This window comes from Gadus morhua, chromosome 10, assembly GCF_902167405.1.
Source record: "Gadus morhua chromosome 10, gadMor3.0, whole genome shotgun sequence".
In the NCBI taxonomy this organism is placed as follows: Eukaryota; Metazoa; Chordata; class Actinopteri; order Gadiformes; family Gadidae; genus Gadus; species Gadus morhua.
In genome coordinates this window covers 10,275,093-10,292,008 of record NC_044057.1, presented here as the reverse complement: position 1 = coordinate 10,292,008, position 16,916 = coordinate 10,275,093, and the positions used below count along the sequence as shown (strand labels likewise).

General features: G+C 43.3%; 1 protein-coding gene across 2 annotated transcripts in view; it reads right to left on the bottom strand.

The window, feature by feature from the left end:
- Window positions 1-2,793: 2,793 nt before the first annotated feature.
- The window catches only part of magt1 (magnesium transporter 1), a 29,161-nt gene continuing 15,038 nt past the window's right edge, over window positions 2,794-16,916 (bottom strand). The window contains exons 5-10 of one of the 2 annotated variants that reach the window (XM_030368075.1): window positions 8,546-8,686; window positions 7,933-8,022; window positions 7,749-7,812; window positions 4,757-4,849; window positions 3,866-3,956; window positions 2,794-3,702 (exon numbers count right to left, since the gene is read on the bottom strand). In XM_030368075.1, coding sequence (XP_030223935.1) covers window positions 3,687-3,702; window positions 3,866-3,956; window positions 4,757-4,849; window positions 7,749-7,812; window positions 7,933-8,022; window positions 8,546-8,686 — 495 coding nt within the window. In that variant the 3' untranslated portion in view covers window positions 2,794-3,686. The remainder of the gene's footprint in view (window positions 3,703-3,865; window positions 3,957-4,756; window positions 4,850-7,748; window positions 7,813-7,932; window positions 8,023-8,545; window positions 8,687-16,916) is intronic. The other variant, XM_030368076.1, reaches the window with a different exon arrangement.

The following is a 16,916-nucleotide window of genomic DNA, read 5'->3' as shown; positions in this document are numbered from 1 at the left end:
GGGGTTTTCTCTACTGTTATTAATGCACAATTTATGCAGATGTGTTCTAGCCTGTGGTGTCTCAGGCTGATGAAACTTGAGCATATGGTATTCACAAATAGGTGCATAAAGTATCCTAACATCTTATTTGAAATATGAACTCAAACTTGAATGTTGCAAACAAAATTATTGATGTATCCCATTTGAACCTCCGTCCATGAAATACGAAATCTTGGTTTTTCTTTGCACTAAAATTATGAATTAACTCGAATGAGTCTGGTAGTATTAACATACCCGATTATTGCATCACCTCCTAGTTGTAAGATTTGCTTTATGTCGACAGCCATTTCAAAACATTGCAAATCTGTCTAGAGATATTCTAATCAAAGCGGTTGATGTCCATAGGAGAATTGTTTTTGTTCCAGGTGCATATATAAAACAAGACGGTCAACACTTCATATGGTATACGAGAAACTGATATACAAAGCACACAATAAATATGCCATCTTCTGTGTGGCTGGTAAAAAGTAATTAGTGCAGATCTGGGCGGAGCTTGAGGTGTCTGGTCAGCAGCTGGGCGCTGGGGGGCATCCGGAGTCCAGGGACCTGTTCCCGAAGAGCTGGCCCCAGAGGAGACGGGGACTGCCGGATCTTCCCCACTCCTTTCACAGTCCTGCAGGTCCGGTCGTTGAAAAAACACTAACAAAATGAGAGGTTGTGAAAGCCGACTTAATATATTATCTCACACACAAGTAACTGCAAAGAACTCCTGTTCTGGAATCAGGCTCAGCACGCCAAGGTTGAACTACATAACATACAGGTGAAGTTCAACAAGGAGTCGGGGGGGGAAAGTCCCCCGCCTAGTATTGGACGGCAGCGACAGTGGGAAGTGAGAAGCGTTCGTGTTACATTTCCGAGATGTGTGGATCCCTCCTACATGCACTGACCAATCACAGCACTATGTATCGGGGCTCCTGAGGAGACTCCTGAAGATGGTGAGGATGAGGCTCTCCCACCAAGAGTCGACCATACCCACATTCTAACAACATGACTCCAGGAAGCTCAACCACTAGGTGTCAGCAGGTACTTCAAGCTGGGTGATCTTTTAGTGGACGAGTTGCAAGGTCTGAAGGGGGGCTTTGGTCAGAGCCCCTGCCCCTCATAATCTGCATGGCCCTGTAAAGCACAAACTTCTATCCGCACAATGTCTCAGGCTCTAGGCTGTTTCCCAAAGTGAAGGCTGCAGCCTTGCTAGGACGCGTCCTTGCTAGTCGCGTCTTATGGAGATGAGACTAGAGTGCTAGCTCGAGTGCTTCCTAGCGTTTGTAACGTTCAGACTTTGGAACGACTTGGTAGTGTGGAAGCGCTTCCGCTTCCGCTTTTTAATACTGCGTGTCCGCTTGTAAACACATGTGCGCTTATGAATAAAACATGGCAGCAATCAAGCTGATATTTATTTGACTTTTGTCTGTTATGAAAGTGGTCATGTCTCCTTCGCATGGAGCCTCTTTGGGGAAGTCACAAAAGCTTTGTTGCGGTTGATCGAATCGTCTTTATTAAAAGGAAAAACCATTCAATTTTTATAAAACTAAGTGAAATGTTCTGAGTACTTAATTCATGCAACACATTTACAGTACGGTTGATTACTATTATGCAGGGAGACAAAGAAAGAGATGATAAACATGTATTTATTTGGATATATTATTTAACTGATCTGATTCATTCATTCATATATGCCTACAATCTACCAGTGCTTTGAACACATAAGTATATCATATAAAATACAATTATATACGTTCATTCAAAATTACAAACAATGCAAATGATCGGTTGTGCATTAATTTTACAACATTGGATAGTGGCACTATCCCTTCCACCGGTAAACAAATGTTTGCGCGCCACCCTAAGGCGCACAAAAGCCTCCGTTTGCTGGGCTGACCCTAAAAAAAACGATTCAACACAAACATAAATAGGTATACATAAATAATGTAATCTTGTGAGCGAGTAAATTGACATTGGTGACAGTGGTGTTTAACACCAGCTACGTCCATGCAAAATATAGCAACGTATCATTAAGTTGCAAAAACGTTTGAAAAGTGGCACAGGTCTTTAGGCTTGATTATTTGCATTAACATGATGAATCTATAAAAAGCAATACGGCACAAAATATTTCTGAAAACTAATATAACTTCACTTCATTTGAACGTGTACTGCTCTGCCATTTTCAAGAACCCGCCCAGTGAACGCAGAGGATTGTGGGTCGCTTTGGCTCGTCTAGGATGCAGCGATGCATCCTTGAAAAATCTCGGAATTCTCAAAAACAAAGGACGCAAAAATGGCGCGGCTTTCGAGCGTCCTCAACATTGGAACAGTGCTTGTCGGCGTTCTATGACGTAGCGTCCTTAAAAGGGCGGCCGTTGAGCATGCTTCCTTGACATTGGGAAACAGCCCTAGTGTTTCTTACCTCACGGTACGTTGTTTCGTTTTGTTGGTCGGGTTTCATCACAAAAACAAGTCCAGTTGAAAGTCTAAAATGTATTTGCTACACAACATTAACTGATTAATCTGCAAGTTGCTAGGAATAAACCAACCCTAAGCATCCTCTTTATCACAATATAAAATACTATTTATCATAGGTTAAGCTAACAGAAACATAGGGTTACACCTTTCAAAGAATAATGCATCATATTCCAGAGTTATAGTACACTAGGGATTTGTATCATTGCAAACGAAAGGCTATTGCCCACCGGCACACATTACTTGAGGCCAATCAAGAATCCTATTAGCAAAACTTTACATAATAAAACACAGTGGTTTGGAAAGGCAATTATCTTTTAATGTCACCTGAGACCAAATCGTACAACATGTCAAAACAAATGCAAAAGTGTTTGTTAAGCACACATACAGGCACTAAAAGCATTTTGAAATAGACGGTTATCATTGGTCTTGTGGTTCTCATTTGAAGAATAAAACACAAAACAAAATAATGGCCTGGATTCTTTTTTTTTTTTTTTTTTACAGATTCTTACTTAGCCAACCCTGAAGACCAAGGGTTTATGTAGAATTAGTAAAAACGATTGTACTACTATGTTTTAATTCTTTCCATTTCCTTGCTTATAAAATGGTAATTAAAGGACATTTAGGGTGGTTGAATTATTGGGTATTGGCCGAAAAGACAACAAATTAAATTAACAATATACATTGACATCTATAAGAAAATACCTGATGGTAAAATATTAGCCGATGGCACTTATTTGACATAAAATGCTCTTCCCTCCAAATTATGTGTTGCGCAACACCAGGACAAAAACTACAATGTCAACGAAAATCAACCCCTGGGGGCAAAAAGAGGAGTCTCAAAAATAAAATAACTTAACGAATCAAGCCTAGAGTTCAAAATAACACACGATTCCTTGCATGGAAGCATGGAAGCACGGAAGGAATGGGTCGTTTGATCGTTTAAGAAATCGAGGCGCAACACCTGGACAGTTCAAAAAAGAAATGAGAACAAGAGTCTGTGGATAATCAGCCAACCCTGCTCTGCTGCTGACAAACAAACTGGACGACCTGGATTGGGAACGTTGAAAGGCTGTTATTGGTTCTCTTGGGTAAGAACGGCATTGAAGGCACTTTAACCTCTGGAAGACAAGTTCAAGAAGACGCCGGGTCAGATCCAACCTCTGGTACCAGGAGACGCCGGGTCAGATCTAACTCATGAGGAAGCTGAAACCCAAAAAAATAAAAAATAAAAAAAAATCACAAAACCAAATCATAATTACACAACACTATTTCCATACTTACCAAGAATTAAGCTCATTACATTTAAAAAGGATCTCAATCCCATTTGTTCACTGGCTATATTATGAACAAGTGTTTGCACACATACCTGTAGGGGTAGCCATGGTACTTTGCTCTAAATATGGACAGCAGCCAGCTGAAGAAGAGCATCACAAGGCCGATACCTGCTACACATAGTACTGAAACACACACACACGCACACACAAACATATTAATCTTGCTGACTACTGCTGTGACGCAAAATTACAAAAATACAATACTAAAAAACATCACTAGGCATGGAGGCCAGCGAATCATGAGCGCACCCCTCCCTAAAAATAAAACTTAAAGTGTAATATTGCGTTTTCTCTGAGGAACGTAATGCAAAGCAATGCAAGATATACCTTTTCAAACATTGGAATGCTGATTTACCTGTTGCAATACAGACTATAAAATTCATCTGAAAACAGCCACTTCTAATAAATGCATTTTCGGCAGGGGAAGCTTTACTTTCCCTCCCTATACCTGAGGCTGGGAGGCTCACTGTACGGATAATGTCAGGGAGTGTGGTCCACTTCGACCACACTCGGACAGGGAGGACCAGAGCCTGAAAGGCCTCCTGGTAGACAGAGGAAACTTGAGGATTCTTAAGAGACTTCACATTGTTGTCAAGCAATGTTTACTCTCCTCTGCTCTTGAGACGACCTCCGTACCTCGAGGCAATGCCCCTGCCTGCACCTCAAACTAAGCGCACCAAGACTAAATGAGGCATCTTCTGTCAAGCACAGCTTCAAGTCCAACTCCTCCCTCATCTCCTCTAGAGCATCGATCATCAGTGATCTAGAGATCTAGTGATGGTGGATTTGCTTCACCGAAGATTCATGTACTTACCTGGTAGAAGAAGAGAAGACATTTGCATGGATGGATATGCGAACATTCAGTTTGACACTTTACTAGTAGGAATGTGACCCTAAGCACATCTGTTGAACAGCAGTTATACCCATGTGCGCCTGCTCACTTTTTCTTTTTCCGATGTCCATGTCTGAGGTGGCGGCCTCACACAGCAGCACCATGCCCATGGTGACAGCGCCATCTACAGAAACCGTTAAAGACTAACAACATCATAATTTCACCTTCTCATGAGGTTATTAATATTCTCATTCATGGTATGAGGCTATTGGTATCATGTTAACTGTACAATAGCCTGAACCCAGACGCTCTGAAATAGTTGTCGGTAGGAAATCTGATGATAAAATATAGATTATGATCCTTGGTAATGCTATTCAATATGTGTACATCAATTCACAATTAAATAAAGTTAGTTAATGAAATAATAGGCCTTTTTATGTAGCATTAGCATAGGGGTTAGGCTTAACCTTAGCCCTTTAAAAAATGTATACATTACTTAAGATAACATGACACCATTACCTTAGTTAACTTGAACAACATTAGCTAACGATTACTAAACTAGTTAACAGTTCATTAACTAAGTAAATGCTGATTACTGCCTTTAATAATGTTAGGTAATGGTTAATTAATGTACTTAAAGTATTTAAAATGGGGGCTTTTATTTCTGATGAATGTGATTAAGAGGGTCTTTAAGGGAGCCTCTACATATTAATGGCTTTATTTCTTATGACAGAATGTAAGAGGGTCTTTATTGGCGCGTTTCCACTGCAGGGTGCGGAACGGATCGGTTCGCAAAGGTGCGGTACGGGTTGCGTTTCCACCGCCAAAAGTGGGTTTGACCCGGACTTAGCCGTAGCCGTTTTGGCCTCGTTTTCAGGACTCCTCCGTTGGGGTACTGACAACGAGACGAGACGCCTGAAAGGGTCCCGGGAAATTCTAGCTACACAACCCCTCCGTTGATAGAATCATCACTACCGGGCGACGTGGGGATAAAAACAAACAAACAGTAGCCTCGAGGTATTATTCTTTACAATTAACATGTCGCGTAAAACGCTTGCATGGGCGCCTGCATTCTTGGGGAGGAAGACGTTGTTTACGATGTTTACGTAGCTGCCGCGGCGATCGACATCCGGCCTACCTTAAAGGGTACTGTCGGCGGTGGAAACGCGACCTTGGAACTGAGCTGGGCTATACCGCCCCCTCCCTACCGCACCTTTGCGAACCGATCCGTTCCACACCCTGCAGTGGAAACGCGGCATTAGGGTGCCTCTATATATTAAAGGGGTAGTTCGGAATTTTGGACATAGGGCCTGATTCCCAAGTGAGCAATGGTATTCTTTATCACTGGAGACAGTTTAACACATTTCATTCAGTCCTTCTAGTTGCAGAGTTCGCTCGTGCTAGGCTAGCGCACGGCAACGGGCAATGCTAGCCTGCTATTAAAAACAGTCTTACCCACTCCACAGTACACCCGAGGTAAATCAATTATAACGCCAGACTATAGATTTAAATGTCTGTGTTGATAGAATAATGTTAGAAATAAAACTAACCTTGCATCGCATGAATCATCGAGGGACTACTTTCTCAGCAGAAGCGGAATTTTACTATGCGCCGGTTACTTTTGTAACCGAATCACGACACAAGAACGTAAACAGAGAAGCGTGGGACAGAAGCGAACGACTAGGCAACATGGTGGTTCAGTGTGCTTTTAGAAATTGTAGAAATATACGCTACAGATGGGCACCACAAAGTTTCCACCAATTTCCAGTGCGAGATCCAGAAAGGACTCAACTGTGGCTTGTTGCTGCTGGCTTGGACATCAAAACACCGGCTGGTACATGTACGGTTCGTTGGATACAACAAATTCCTCATAATAGTCTTCAAAAGCAGATGCATCGCTAAGTCCTCCAAACGTGGCCATATCTTGTTAATTGAATACGCTAATAGAATTCCTTAGTTTATTGTACTCTGCGTTTGTAGCAATGACAGCGGCAGGTAAACAAACTAGAGCCGGTAACCTAGGTATCAGTCCGCCGCTGCCGTACTCTACTACCATGGAGCCTACTACCAGGAATATAACACTGCTGCTGTGACCCAGCAATTCCCTCAAAATGCAATGCAATGCAAGGTTGGTTTTATTTCTAACATTATTCTATAAACAGACATTTAAGTTTATAGTCTGTCGTTATAATTGATTTACCTCGGGTGTACTGTGGAGTGGGTAACACTGTTTTTAATAGCAGGCTAGCATTGCCCGTTGACGTGCGCTAGCCTAGCACGAGCGAACTCTGCAACTAGAAGGACTGAATGAAATGTGTTGAAAACTGTCTCCAGTGATAAAGAATACCAAAGCTCACTTGGGAATCAGGCCCTATGTCCAAAATTCCGAACTACCCCTTTAAGGGGTTCATTTCTGATGACAGTGACTAAGAGGGTCTTTAAGATAGCCTCTATATATTAATGGATTTATTTCTAATAACATTGACTGTAAGGGGGTCTTTAAGGGAGCCTCTTACAGTCAACATGTTGGCCCCCAGTTACAAACCAACATGTTGGCCCCCAGTGACAAACCAACATGTTGGCCCCCAGTTACTAGCCCACATGTTGGCCCCCAGTTACAAACCAACATGTTGGCCCCCAGTTACAAGCCAACATGTTGGCCCCCAGCCAACCCTCTATATATTAAGGCAGGGCTATTCAACCTCCTTAACAAGTGGGCCAAAAAGGAAAACCACTGGTGGTTCATGGGCCGCACATACAAAACTTATAATGTCAATTAATCTAATTAAGTAAATCGTACTTAAAATAGTGTTAACTTAATATATATAGAACTGCTAAATGGAATAAAGCAGACGCATTCCTTTCTTTTTCACTTCTAATTGCATCATTATAACAATTTTTGACCTCACATATTTTGGACACGCAACCTCTCGCGGGCCAGAAAATAAATAAGAAGGGCCGTATTCGGCCCGCGGGCCGCTAGTTGAATAGGCCTGTATTAAGGGTTTCATTTCTAATGACAGTGAATAAGAGTTGCTTTAAGGGAGCCTCTATATATTAAGGGCTTAATTTATCAAGGATACTGAACAGCAGGACAATGTGCGTCTCAGCCACAAACTGAGCCTGACTGCTTCCATGGATGTAACTCTGAAAACAAAAAAATAACCAGCACTCAAATCTTGATTTTGCAAATACTATACTTCGATAGTATATTGAAAGTTACGATTAATAGGTACATATCCTCTCCCCCTGACCCTGGTCACTGACCACTTGTCCTGTGTTTGGGTTCTTGTGAGCATAGGGAGGACCTCGGATATGGTTCCACATCTGGCCTGAAGTCATGATCAAGACAAAGCACTGAAAGAGAAAAATACAAGATGACTTTAAAGTGTAAGTCCGGCAAGAATTAAACCAAGGGTCTTTTTCTGCATGAAAACAGATCAAATAAGCCATCAGACATTTTTTTTCGTTGATCACCCAGTATAGAGCTTGCCCGGAGCAACGCTAAGCCTCTCACTGGTGCTAATATACCCTATTAACCTCAATCTTATCTTCCCAGGACTTCTATTCAGTTTCAAATGCTCAGATAATACTGATTTAATGCAAACATCTGGCCCCCAGTTACAAGCCAACATGTTGGCCCCCAGTTACAATCCAACATGTTGGCCCCCAGTTACAAGCCAACATGTTGGCCCCCAGTTCCAAACCAACATGTTGGCCCCCAGTGACAAACCAACATGTTGGCCCCCAGTTACAGGCCCACATGTTGGCCCCCAGTTACAAACCCACATGTTGGCCCCCAGTTACAAACCAACATGTTGGCCCCCAGTTACAAGCGGGTTTAACCCTCCATCCTGGTCCGGTGTTTGTCTGGTCTTACGAGTGCAGAAAAGGCCCAAACATTCTTGTTAAAGAGGAATTCAAGGTTGTGTCTCCGTAGATACGCCAATCCACCAATAACTGCCAAGAGGAAGCCAAGGAGGAGGGGCCCTGCATAGTTGGGAGGACGAATCACACGGATCTGCAAAGAAACCAAAGACACAAACACAGTGAAACACAGTCAGGTTACTGCAGACATCAACACAAAGACACGAATACAACTCAACACAGTCAGGTTATTGCAGACATCTACACAAAGACACCAACACATTCAGGTTACTGCAGACATCAAACCAAAGACACAAACACAGTCAGGGTTACTGCAGACATCAACACAAAGACACCAGGTTAACGATTGATGAGAAGATAGCAGGGATGGGACAAAGTCACTGTTTGGCAAGTCCCAAATAAGTCCCAAGTCTTAGCAGTCAAGTCCGAGTCGAGTCCCAAGTCATGACAGGGAAAGGCAAGTCGAGTCCAAGTCAAAGTCACACCAAAGCCAAGTCCGAGTCCAAAACTTCGTCCCAAACAAGTCCTGAACAAGTCACCATGTATTTTTACTTAATGTCATTATTAGGCTATTGATCATAATTTCAACATATCACTCTAATGTACAATGTAATTTCTTATCAATAGTTATATGTTCATTGTTTCTGCCTTCAAATGTGATATTCGCATGTGCCGAAATCCTATGGTGTCTCAGAGGTGAAGTGAGAGTGGACGGTGGGTTTGAATTGTATTAGTAGGCTACGGAAGGCACCACTGTGATCCTAAAGTTGGTAAAGCTGCGCCTTGACTAGTGTGGCATATGAGCTATGTATGGATGTCTGAAAGGACTGCTTGAGTGGATGTCAGTTACAGTATGCCACAATTTTGAGTAAGGAAATGAGTCCAACTGAAACGAAGCCGATATCAAACTTAAACTGTGATTCTGAAGAAAGCATAAATGATATTGAAATTCCGTTTAGATATTATTGAAGATACGAGTGCAGTGTTTCCCCTAGGATGGAGTTGCAGCTGCGGAGGTGAAATGTTTCTTTTTCCGCTCGCAATTTTTTTGTGTGCTCGCAAAGCGCACCCTGCAGGGAGGTTTCTATCAGTGGCGGTGGGTCTATAGAGGGCGCTAGGGCGCCGCCCCTCCATGAAAAATTAATTTGAATATATCTGCCAACAATTAATCAACTATTATCAATACAAAATAAATCCACAAAAATACATAGTTTATCGTTTAATTGTGTGATATACTTGTCACTGCCAGCAACCATTTAAATGCGTCTGAACGTCAATGATTTGGGCTAGGCTTGTTATTGGTCATTCGAAATAAAGCCCTCCTCCAAGTCAGGGGCGCCAGCCACGTTGAAGTCAATGTAAGCTCGCTAACTATTTGCTGTCTATCAATCTATCAAGCTTTTCATTGGCGCAAGAAAATTTGCCCTCGGGTCGCACCAGTGTGCGCCCCAGGCCAGTGGTATCGCTTTTCTTTTTTGTTATCACCACATGATTGGACAATTCAGCAAATCAATCAAATAGGCTACCTCCCTCAGCAGCATTCGCGCAACACAACTACATGTAGAGAAGAGATAAATCGCTAACTAGCAGAGTTGTAAGCACTTTCCACCCTTTTCAGTGGAGGAATTGGACTCCCCAAGCAATGTTATACTTAAAAGGAGCAAGTAAGTTACCTATTAATTTAGTCTTTCGGCCTGTAGCATATAAACAAAATGAAGCAACTGTCCCATATTTCTAACTGCATTTGAAGTAGACATCGAGACTCACAAAAAATGGACGCTATAGGACAGTGATCATGATTTGTCTCAATATCAGAATAACAACAATGGGTCATGTGGTCCTACCACTAGAACACTTGGCCAGATCTGCGTTTGAACTCCATGTTGTCACGGTCACCATTCCTATCAAGCTCTCCATTGTGGTGATCTACCGTCCTCCAGGTCCCCTCCGTGACTTCTAAGATGAGATGGATGCCCTCCTCAGCCGCTTTCCTGAGGATGGCACCCCACTCGTTATCCGCGGCAACTTCAACATCCTGCCAGAGAAGTTGCACTCACCTGAACTAACCAACTTTTTCGCCACCTTTGACTCAACACTATCCCCTTCTCCTCCCACACACAGGGCCGGGAACCAGCTTGACCTAATATTCACCAGGTCCTGCGGCACCTCTGCTCTCTCCGTTACCCCGCTCCCTGTGTCTGACCATCACTTTGTTGATTTTTCTCTCCCCTTGAAATCCTCTACCCCCTCCTCTCTAGTCCCCACATTGTCACCACTCGCCGTAACCTCAAATCCCTCTCTCCCTCTACTGTTCTGTCTTCACTACCTTCTATCGAACGATTCTCTAAACTATCTACAGATGAATCTTCAGACACTCTGCTATCCTCCCTCTCCTCCTCCTTGGATTCCCTCTGTCCCTTCCACTCCAGACCAGCACGATCCTCACCCCCCCCTCCTTGGCTGTCCCATCCTCTGCAGACTTGTAGAACAAAGTTGCAAGCAGCTGAGAGGAAATTGAAGAGATCAGATTTCACTAATGATCTATCTCACTATCTTTTCCTTCTTTCAGATTTCACCTCCTGTGTGTCAACAACCAAATCTGCCTTCTACCGGAACAAAATCAACAATTCCCTGTTCTCGTCCCTCCTCAACCCTCCCTCAACCCCACCTCCTTCCTGCCTCACTGCTGATGACATTGTTACCTACCTACCCAGAAAGTGAAGGACATTAGCTCCTCTTTTATCCCTGCCTCCATTCTCCCTCCTCCCATCCCCTCCTCTGTCTTTACCCAATTTAGCCCTCTCACCTCTGAAGAGGTCAACCGAATAATAACATCTAACCATGCCACCACCTGCCCCCTTGACGCTATCCCCTCCTCTCTCCTCCAGGATGTCTCAAGCGAGATCCTGCCATTTCTCACCTCAACTCCTCCCTCACTTCAGGCATTGTTCCAGCGTCTTTCAAGACTGCCAGAATAAAGCCTCTCCTCAAAAAAACAACTCTTAATACCACCGACATCCAGAACTACAGACCAGTATCTCTTCTTTCATTCCTGTCTAACCAACTGTCCTCCTATCTCTCATCTAACAACCTCCTTGACCCTCACCAGTCAGGTTTCAAGAAGGCACACTCCACCGAGACGGCTCTCCTTGCGGTGACTGAGTCCCTCCGTGCTGCCAGAGCCTCGTCCCTCATCGGTTCTCATTCTCCTCGACCTGTCCGGAGCATTTGACACTGTGAACCACCAGATCCTTCTTGCCACTCTTGCCGAACTTGGCATCGCTGAATCTGCTCTTTCCTGGTTCACATCCTACCTGACGAACCGCACCTATCAAGTGACATGGAATGGCACCTTGTCCAAACCTTGCACGCTTGAAACTGGTGTCCCTCAAGGCTCTGTACTGGGGCCTCTTCTGTTTATACCAGATCTCTGGGCTCGGTAATTGCATCACACAGCTTTTCCTATCACTGCACTCGCATCTCGAATACTGCTGTCCGCTCTGGTCGCCCCACCTGCAGCGCGACATCATTCAAATCGAAGCAGTCCAAAGATCTTTCACTGTCAAGATACAGGGCCTTCGTGATCTCAGCTACTGGGATCGCCTCCGACGCCTCTCGCTGTACTCCCTGCAGCGACGGAGGGAAAGGTACACCATCATCCTTGTCTGGAAGATTGAACATAACATCCTCCCAAACAACGTCAACCTCATCTTTCGGGAAACCTCCAGACACGGTACTACCTGTATTAGACCACTGGGCAACTCCAAGCACAGCAGCATCAACACCCTGAGGTTCAACTCCTTCGCCTCTCGTGCATCAGCTCTGTACAACGTGTTCCCTCCTAACATCAAGTCCCTCACAACCTTGACTACCTTCAAGCCTGCACTTGATGTGTTCCTCAACAGCTTCCCTGACACTCCGCCAACACCTGGGTACACTGGGCAAAACCGAAACTCGGTGCTGGAGTGGGCTGGTAGCAATTGCCTTTAACGTTCGGCGGTGGAGATGCTTGACATTCTTGGCCTGAGCCCTCCAACTCGAACCCAACCCAAGTAACCCATGTAAGTAACTGCTATGCTGACGACACTCAGCTATTTCTCTCTTTCCCCTCATCTGATAAAGCCCTGATTGCAACACGCATATCGGAATATCTGGCGGACGTCTGCACCTGGACAACTGCCCATCACCTGAGGCTTAACCTCAACAAAACCGAGCTCCTCCTAATCCCAGGGAAAGATTTCCCACACATGGACTTACTGGTCACCGTCGAGAACATCACTGTATCTCCCTCTCCAATTGCCAGAAACCTCGGTGTGGTATTGGACAATCAGTTATCCTGCACCGCAAACATCACTGCGGTGGCCCGATCCTGCAGATTTGCACTTTACAACATCCGCAGAATCCGGCCCTTCCTCACAAGGGAAGCAGCTCAGCTTCTAGTCCAATCACTGGTCATCTCCCGTCTCGACTACTGCAACTCACTCCTGGCTGGACTTCCTGCCTCTGCGATTAAACCTTTGCAGCGCATCCAGAATGCGGCAGCGCGCCTCATGTTCAACCTACCGAAATTCTCCCATGTGACCCCCCTCTTCCGGGACCTCCACTGGCTCCCTGTAGTAGCTTGCATCAAATTTAAGACGATGGTACTGGCATACAAGACAGTCGATGTAACTGGCCCTGCCTACCTCCAAGCATTGCTAAAGCCACACACCCCAGCTCGATCCCTCCGCTCAACTACCTCAGCTGGACGTCATTGCTAAGAGCTAGCAAAGGCCGTTCAGCAAAGTCACAACTTTTCTCGGTTTTGGGACCTCAGTGGTGGAACAAGCTCCCTGCCGCTCTCAGGACCGCAGAGTCGCTCACTATCTTCCGAAAAAGACTCAAGACTCACCTGTTCAGAGTCCACCTCAATACTGCATAGCCACCCTCCCCCTTCTGGCCACCATTGTACACTGTATTATAGTACTTCACTGTATAGCAACTGCAGTAGCTGCTATCATGGCTGTAACACAGGGAATTGGTTAGCCTAGCGATTGTTGTACTTGCACTTGGTTCTATGAACATCCTTTCTGTACCGACAGCGATATATTGATGAACTCTTATGACAAATGTACTTATTGTAATATACAATTACAACATCGTAATTCCGACACTCTTTCCACTTTTAAGTCTCGTCTCAAAACTCATCTTTTTAAACTCACATATTCCACCTAACCCATCTCACCCCACTTATGTAAATTGTTCAATGTATCTTGTTCTTGTGTTTTTTATGATTGTTGATTACGTTTTCTGTTTTTAAACTGCCCTGTAAGGTGACCTTGGGTGCTTTGAAAGGCGCCCTTAAATAAAATGAATTATTATTATTATTATTATTATTATTATTGTAAGTCGTTTTGGATAAAAGCGTCTGCTAAATGCCCTAAATGTAAATGGGTCAAATCGCAATGGCTGGTGGAATGGCCATAAAGTTGGGTCTGTATATGCAGTGTAAGCTTGTCCAGGCCCTGCAAATCAGGATGTAGGCTATGAATCTGAATGAATAGTAGGTAAATAGGTATACGGCCATCCCCCAGACCCCCTGTCTATTACTGTGCCCCACCAACATTTTTTATCACGAGCCACCACTGGTTTCTATGCGTCTGCCAGCACCAGAAGCAGTGCTTAATTTGAGGGGGAGCGCGCTCCGGAAGCTCTGACGTGCGCTCCGCCAGCTGGATCTGGTGTGTGTGTGTGTGTGTGTGTGTGTGTGTGCGTGTGTGTGTTTTGTTCAGATGTGCAGCAAGAGAGGTTGGACTTGGAGTGACGCGAGTCGGTTGAGTGATGTGTGATAAATCTGCGAGGAGTTAGCGAAAGTGGCTGCGGAGAAGAGGGGCAAGAAGGCCAAAATGAACTTTATTATTATTATGGTTTTTGTGGTATTCTGGTATTGTTCTGGTTAATAATATGTATCTATTTGTTAACGTGGCCAAGTTGTCATGCCAGATTGTTGTTCTAACTAGGCCTACTATAATCTTTGAGGTAGCCTATCTATTCGTTTTCATCTTTTGATGCGACGGAGATCCATTTTCAAGGACTTGGTGTATTTTGTTGTGTTGAGAATACAATGACTCAATGACGCACCTGCGAGTGCATGACATTATTCCTCAACTGTTAGTTAGCAACGGTAAACTTTATAACGTGTGGCTGTGTGTCTCTCCAACCTAACATATGTTTACTATTTTTTCTGGGTACATCCCCATTCACGAGGCTTTAGTAGGCTAATTTCTTGCGATGTTGACTAAATAAGTGTGGGTTGTTCGAAAGCGCCCACCACAGCCCCAGCCGCCGCTTTTTTTCTACTCGTCCTCAGCGCTCCGGGAGCTCCCACTTGACAAATTAAGCACTGACCAGAAGGGTGTACATACAGTACATCTGTGCACAGTAATGAGCAGGGGAAATATGGAGAGATTGAACATAATCCAAGTATAATCTTTAAAACAATTATTTAAATTTATTTAACAAACATCACATAACACAAATACTACAACAATCGAAAAGGTCTGTGCCTCAAACCAATGCATCTTTCCACTCCCTCCCCTCTCCATCACAAAGGTTGTAGTAGGCAACCACCCTCTGCATGACACCTTCACCAGGCAGAGGAGTGTTTTCAGTGGCCGACTGCTGTCCCAGTCCAGCTCCACTAATAGACTAAAAAACTCTTTCGTCCCCCTGGCCATCAGACTGTACAACAGCTCCCAGTAAAGGCAGGGAGGACAATAGATAACAACAATGGACATTTTATTTATTTATATTTATTTATATCTGTATTTTTGCACATCCATCTGCACTGTTTTTATGCGTGTTTTCGGCTGCTACTGGATATTTGAATTTCCCCCGGGATTAATAAAGTATATATCTATCTATATCTATCTAGGACCATAAAGAGGCCCTGCCTCTATGGAACGAGTTTTGGGGCTCTAGAGTCAATAATGACGACGCTATTGAAATTGTTGCTAAATAAATAATCCTCAGAAATAAGAAGACATATATTTTTAAAAACTAAAGATTGTAGTAGGACCATAAAGAGGCCATACATCTATGGAACAAGTTCTGGGGCTCTAGAGTCAATAACGGCGACGCTATTGATTTTTTTTTAGTTTTCAGTTTTGCACTTTGCAGACGGTCCCTAAACTCGCGGCTGAAAGCCGACAGCTCATAGAAGCCAATGCAATTCACCGTTCGCTAAAGACGGCTCGTTTGGATGAAAACAATGTTGTAGCTGGTTCTCTAGGTTACTACATTAAACTAGAGGTGTCAATTGTGTCGCAACCAGGCCCGGTTCCAGAACAGAATCTGAGATTACAGGGGGTGCACCAGTCCAGTACTAAAACCAGCTACCCAGCTTCAGTTCAGACTTCGCTTTTTACACAGGCCTTTCTGCCAGTAGATAGACAAGCACTTCTTGGTAGTTCTACTGACATGTTGATACATTATTGATATAAGCTTTGGATATGAAATAGGTTTTTGATATGTGTGAGGTGTAAAAAAGAACAGAATTCTACACTGAAAAAAAAACATGTGACTGCAATGAAAAAATAACAATTTTTTTATTAAATTGTGGCAGGATATTTGACATAGCAAATAATTGTACATTGTCGTTCACATTGTAACTTAAAAATAAAACTGATTTTAGCCGAACAAGGAAAGAACACTTTCAAACTTTGAACATTTTTCTCTATTTACCAAAGTGAACCAGTAAATGTCATGGCTTCTTGTACTGCCTCTCCGTCTTGCATTTAACAATAAAACTCAATTATAATGTTACTTTCACAAAAAGTAATCAGTAATAGTGCCTCTTAAAGTTAACACGATTGTAAATAAATACATTCAAAACACAACTGGCAAATATGGGTTCTTATAAACATGATACATAACTAAGATAAGCTGTGGTTGACATACAGTACTGCTAGAAAGTATGTGAACCTCTTGAGCTTAATTAGAAATGATTAATTTAACCATTATAAATTCATTTTTATCAATAACAGTATGTTTAACATTAAATAACAGGTGTGTTTATCAATTCAAAAAAAAAAAAATCTCCAGAAATTAATTTTGTAGTTAAAGATTCAAATAAAACAAATTGCAATTTGCTTACTTTTGTGTGCGCAAAAGTTAGAGAACCCTGTGCTGCATTGCTTAAATCGAGCAGGTAAACACAATCCGGTGGGACACATTTAGTGATTAACCTGAATGGGTTCACTTTGGTGAGCCTAAACCTACCTGGTTTGACCTGTTTTATCTAGTGCCGCCCAATTGCTTCCCTAAAGATCTCTCATTACATTGGTCCATTTCATCACTCCATTTGTCCCACCTGATTGTGTTTA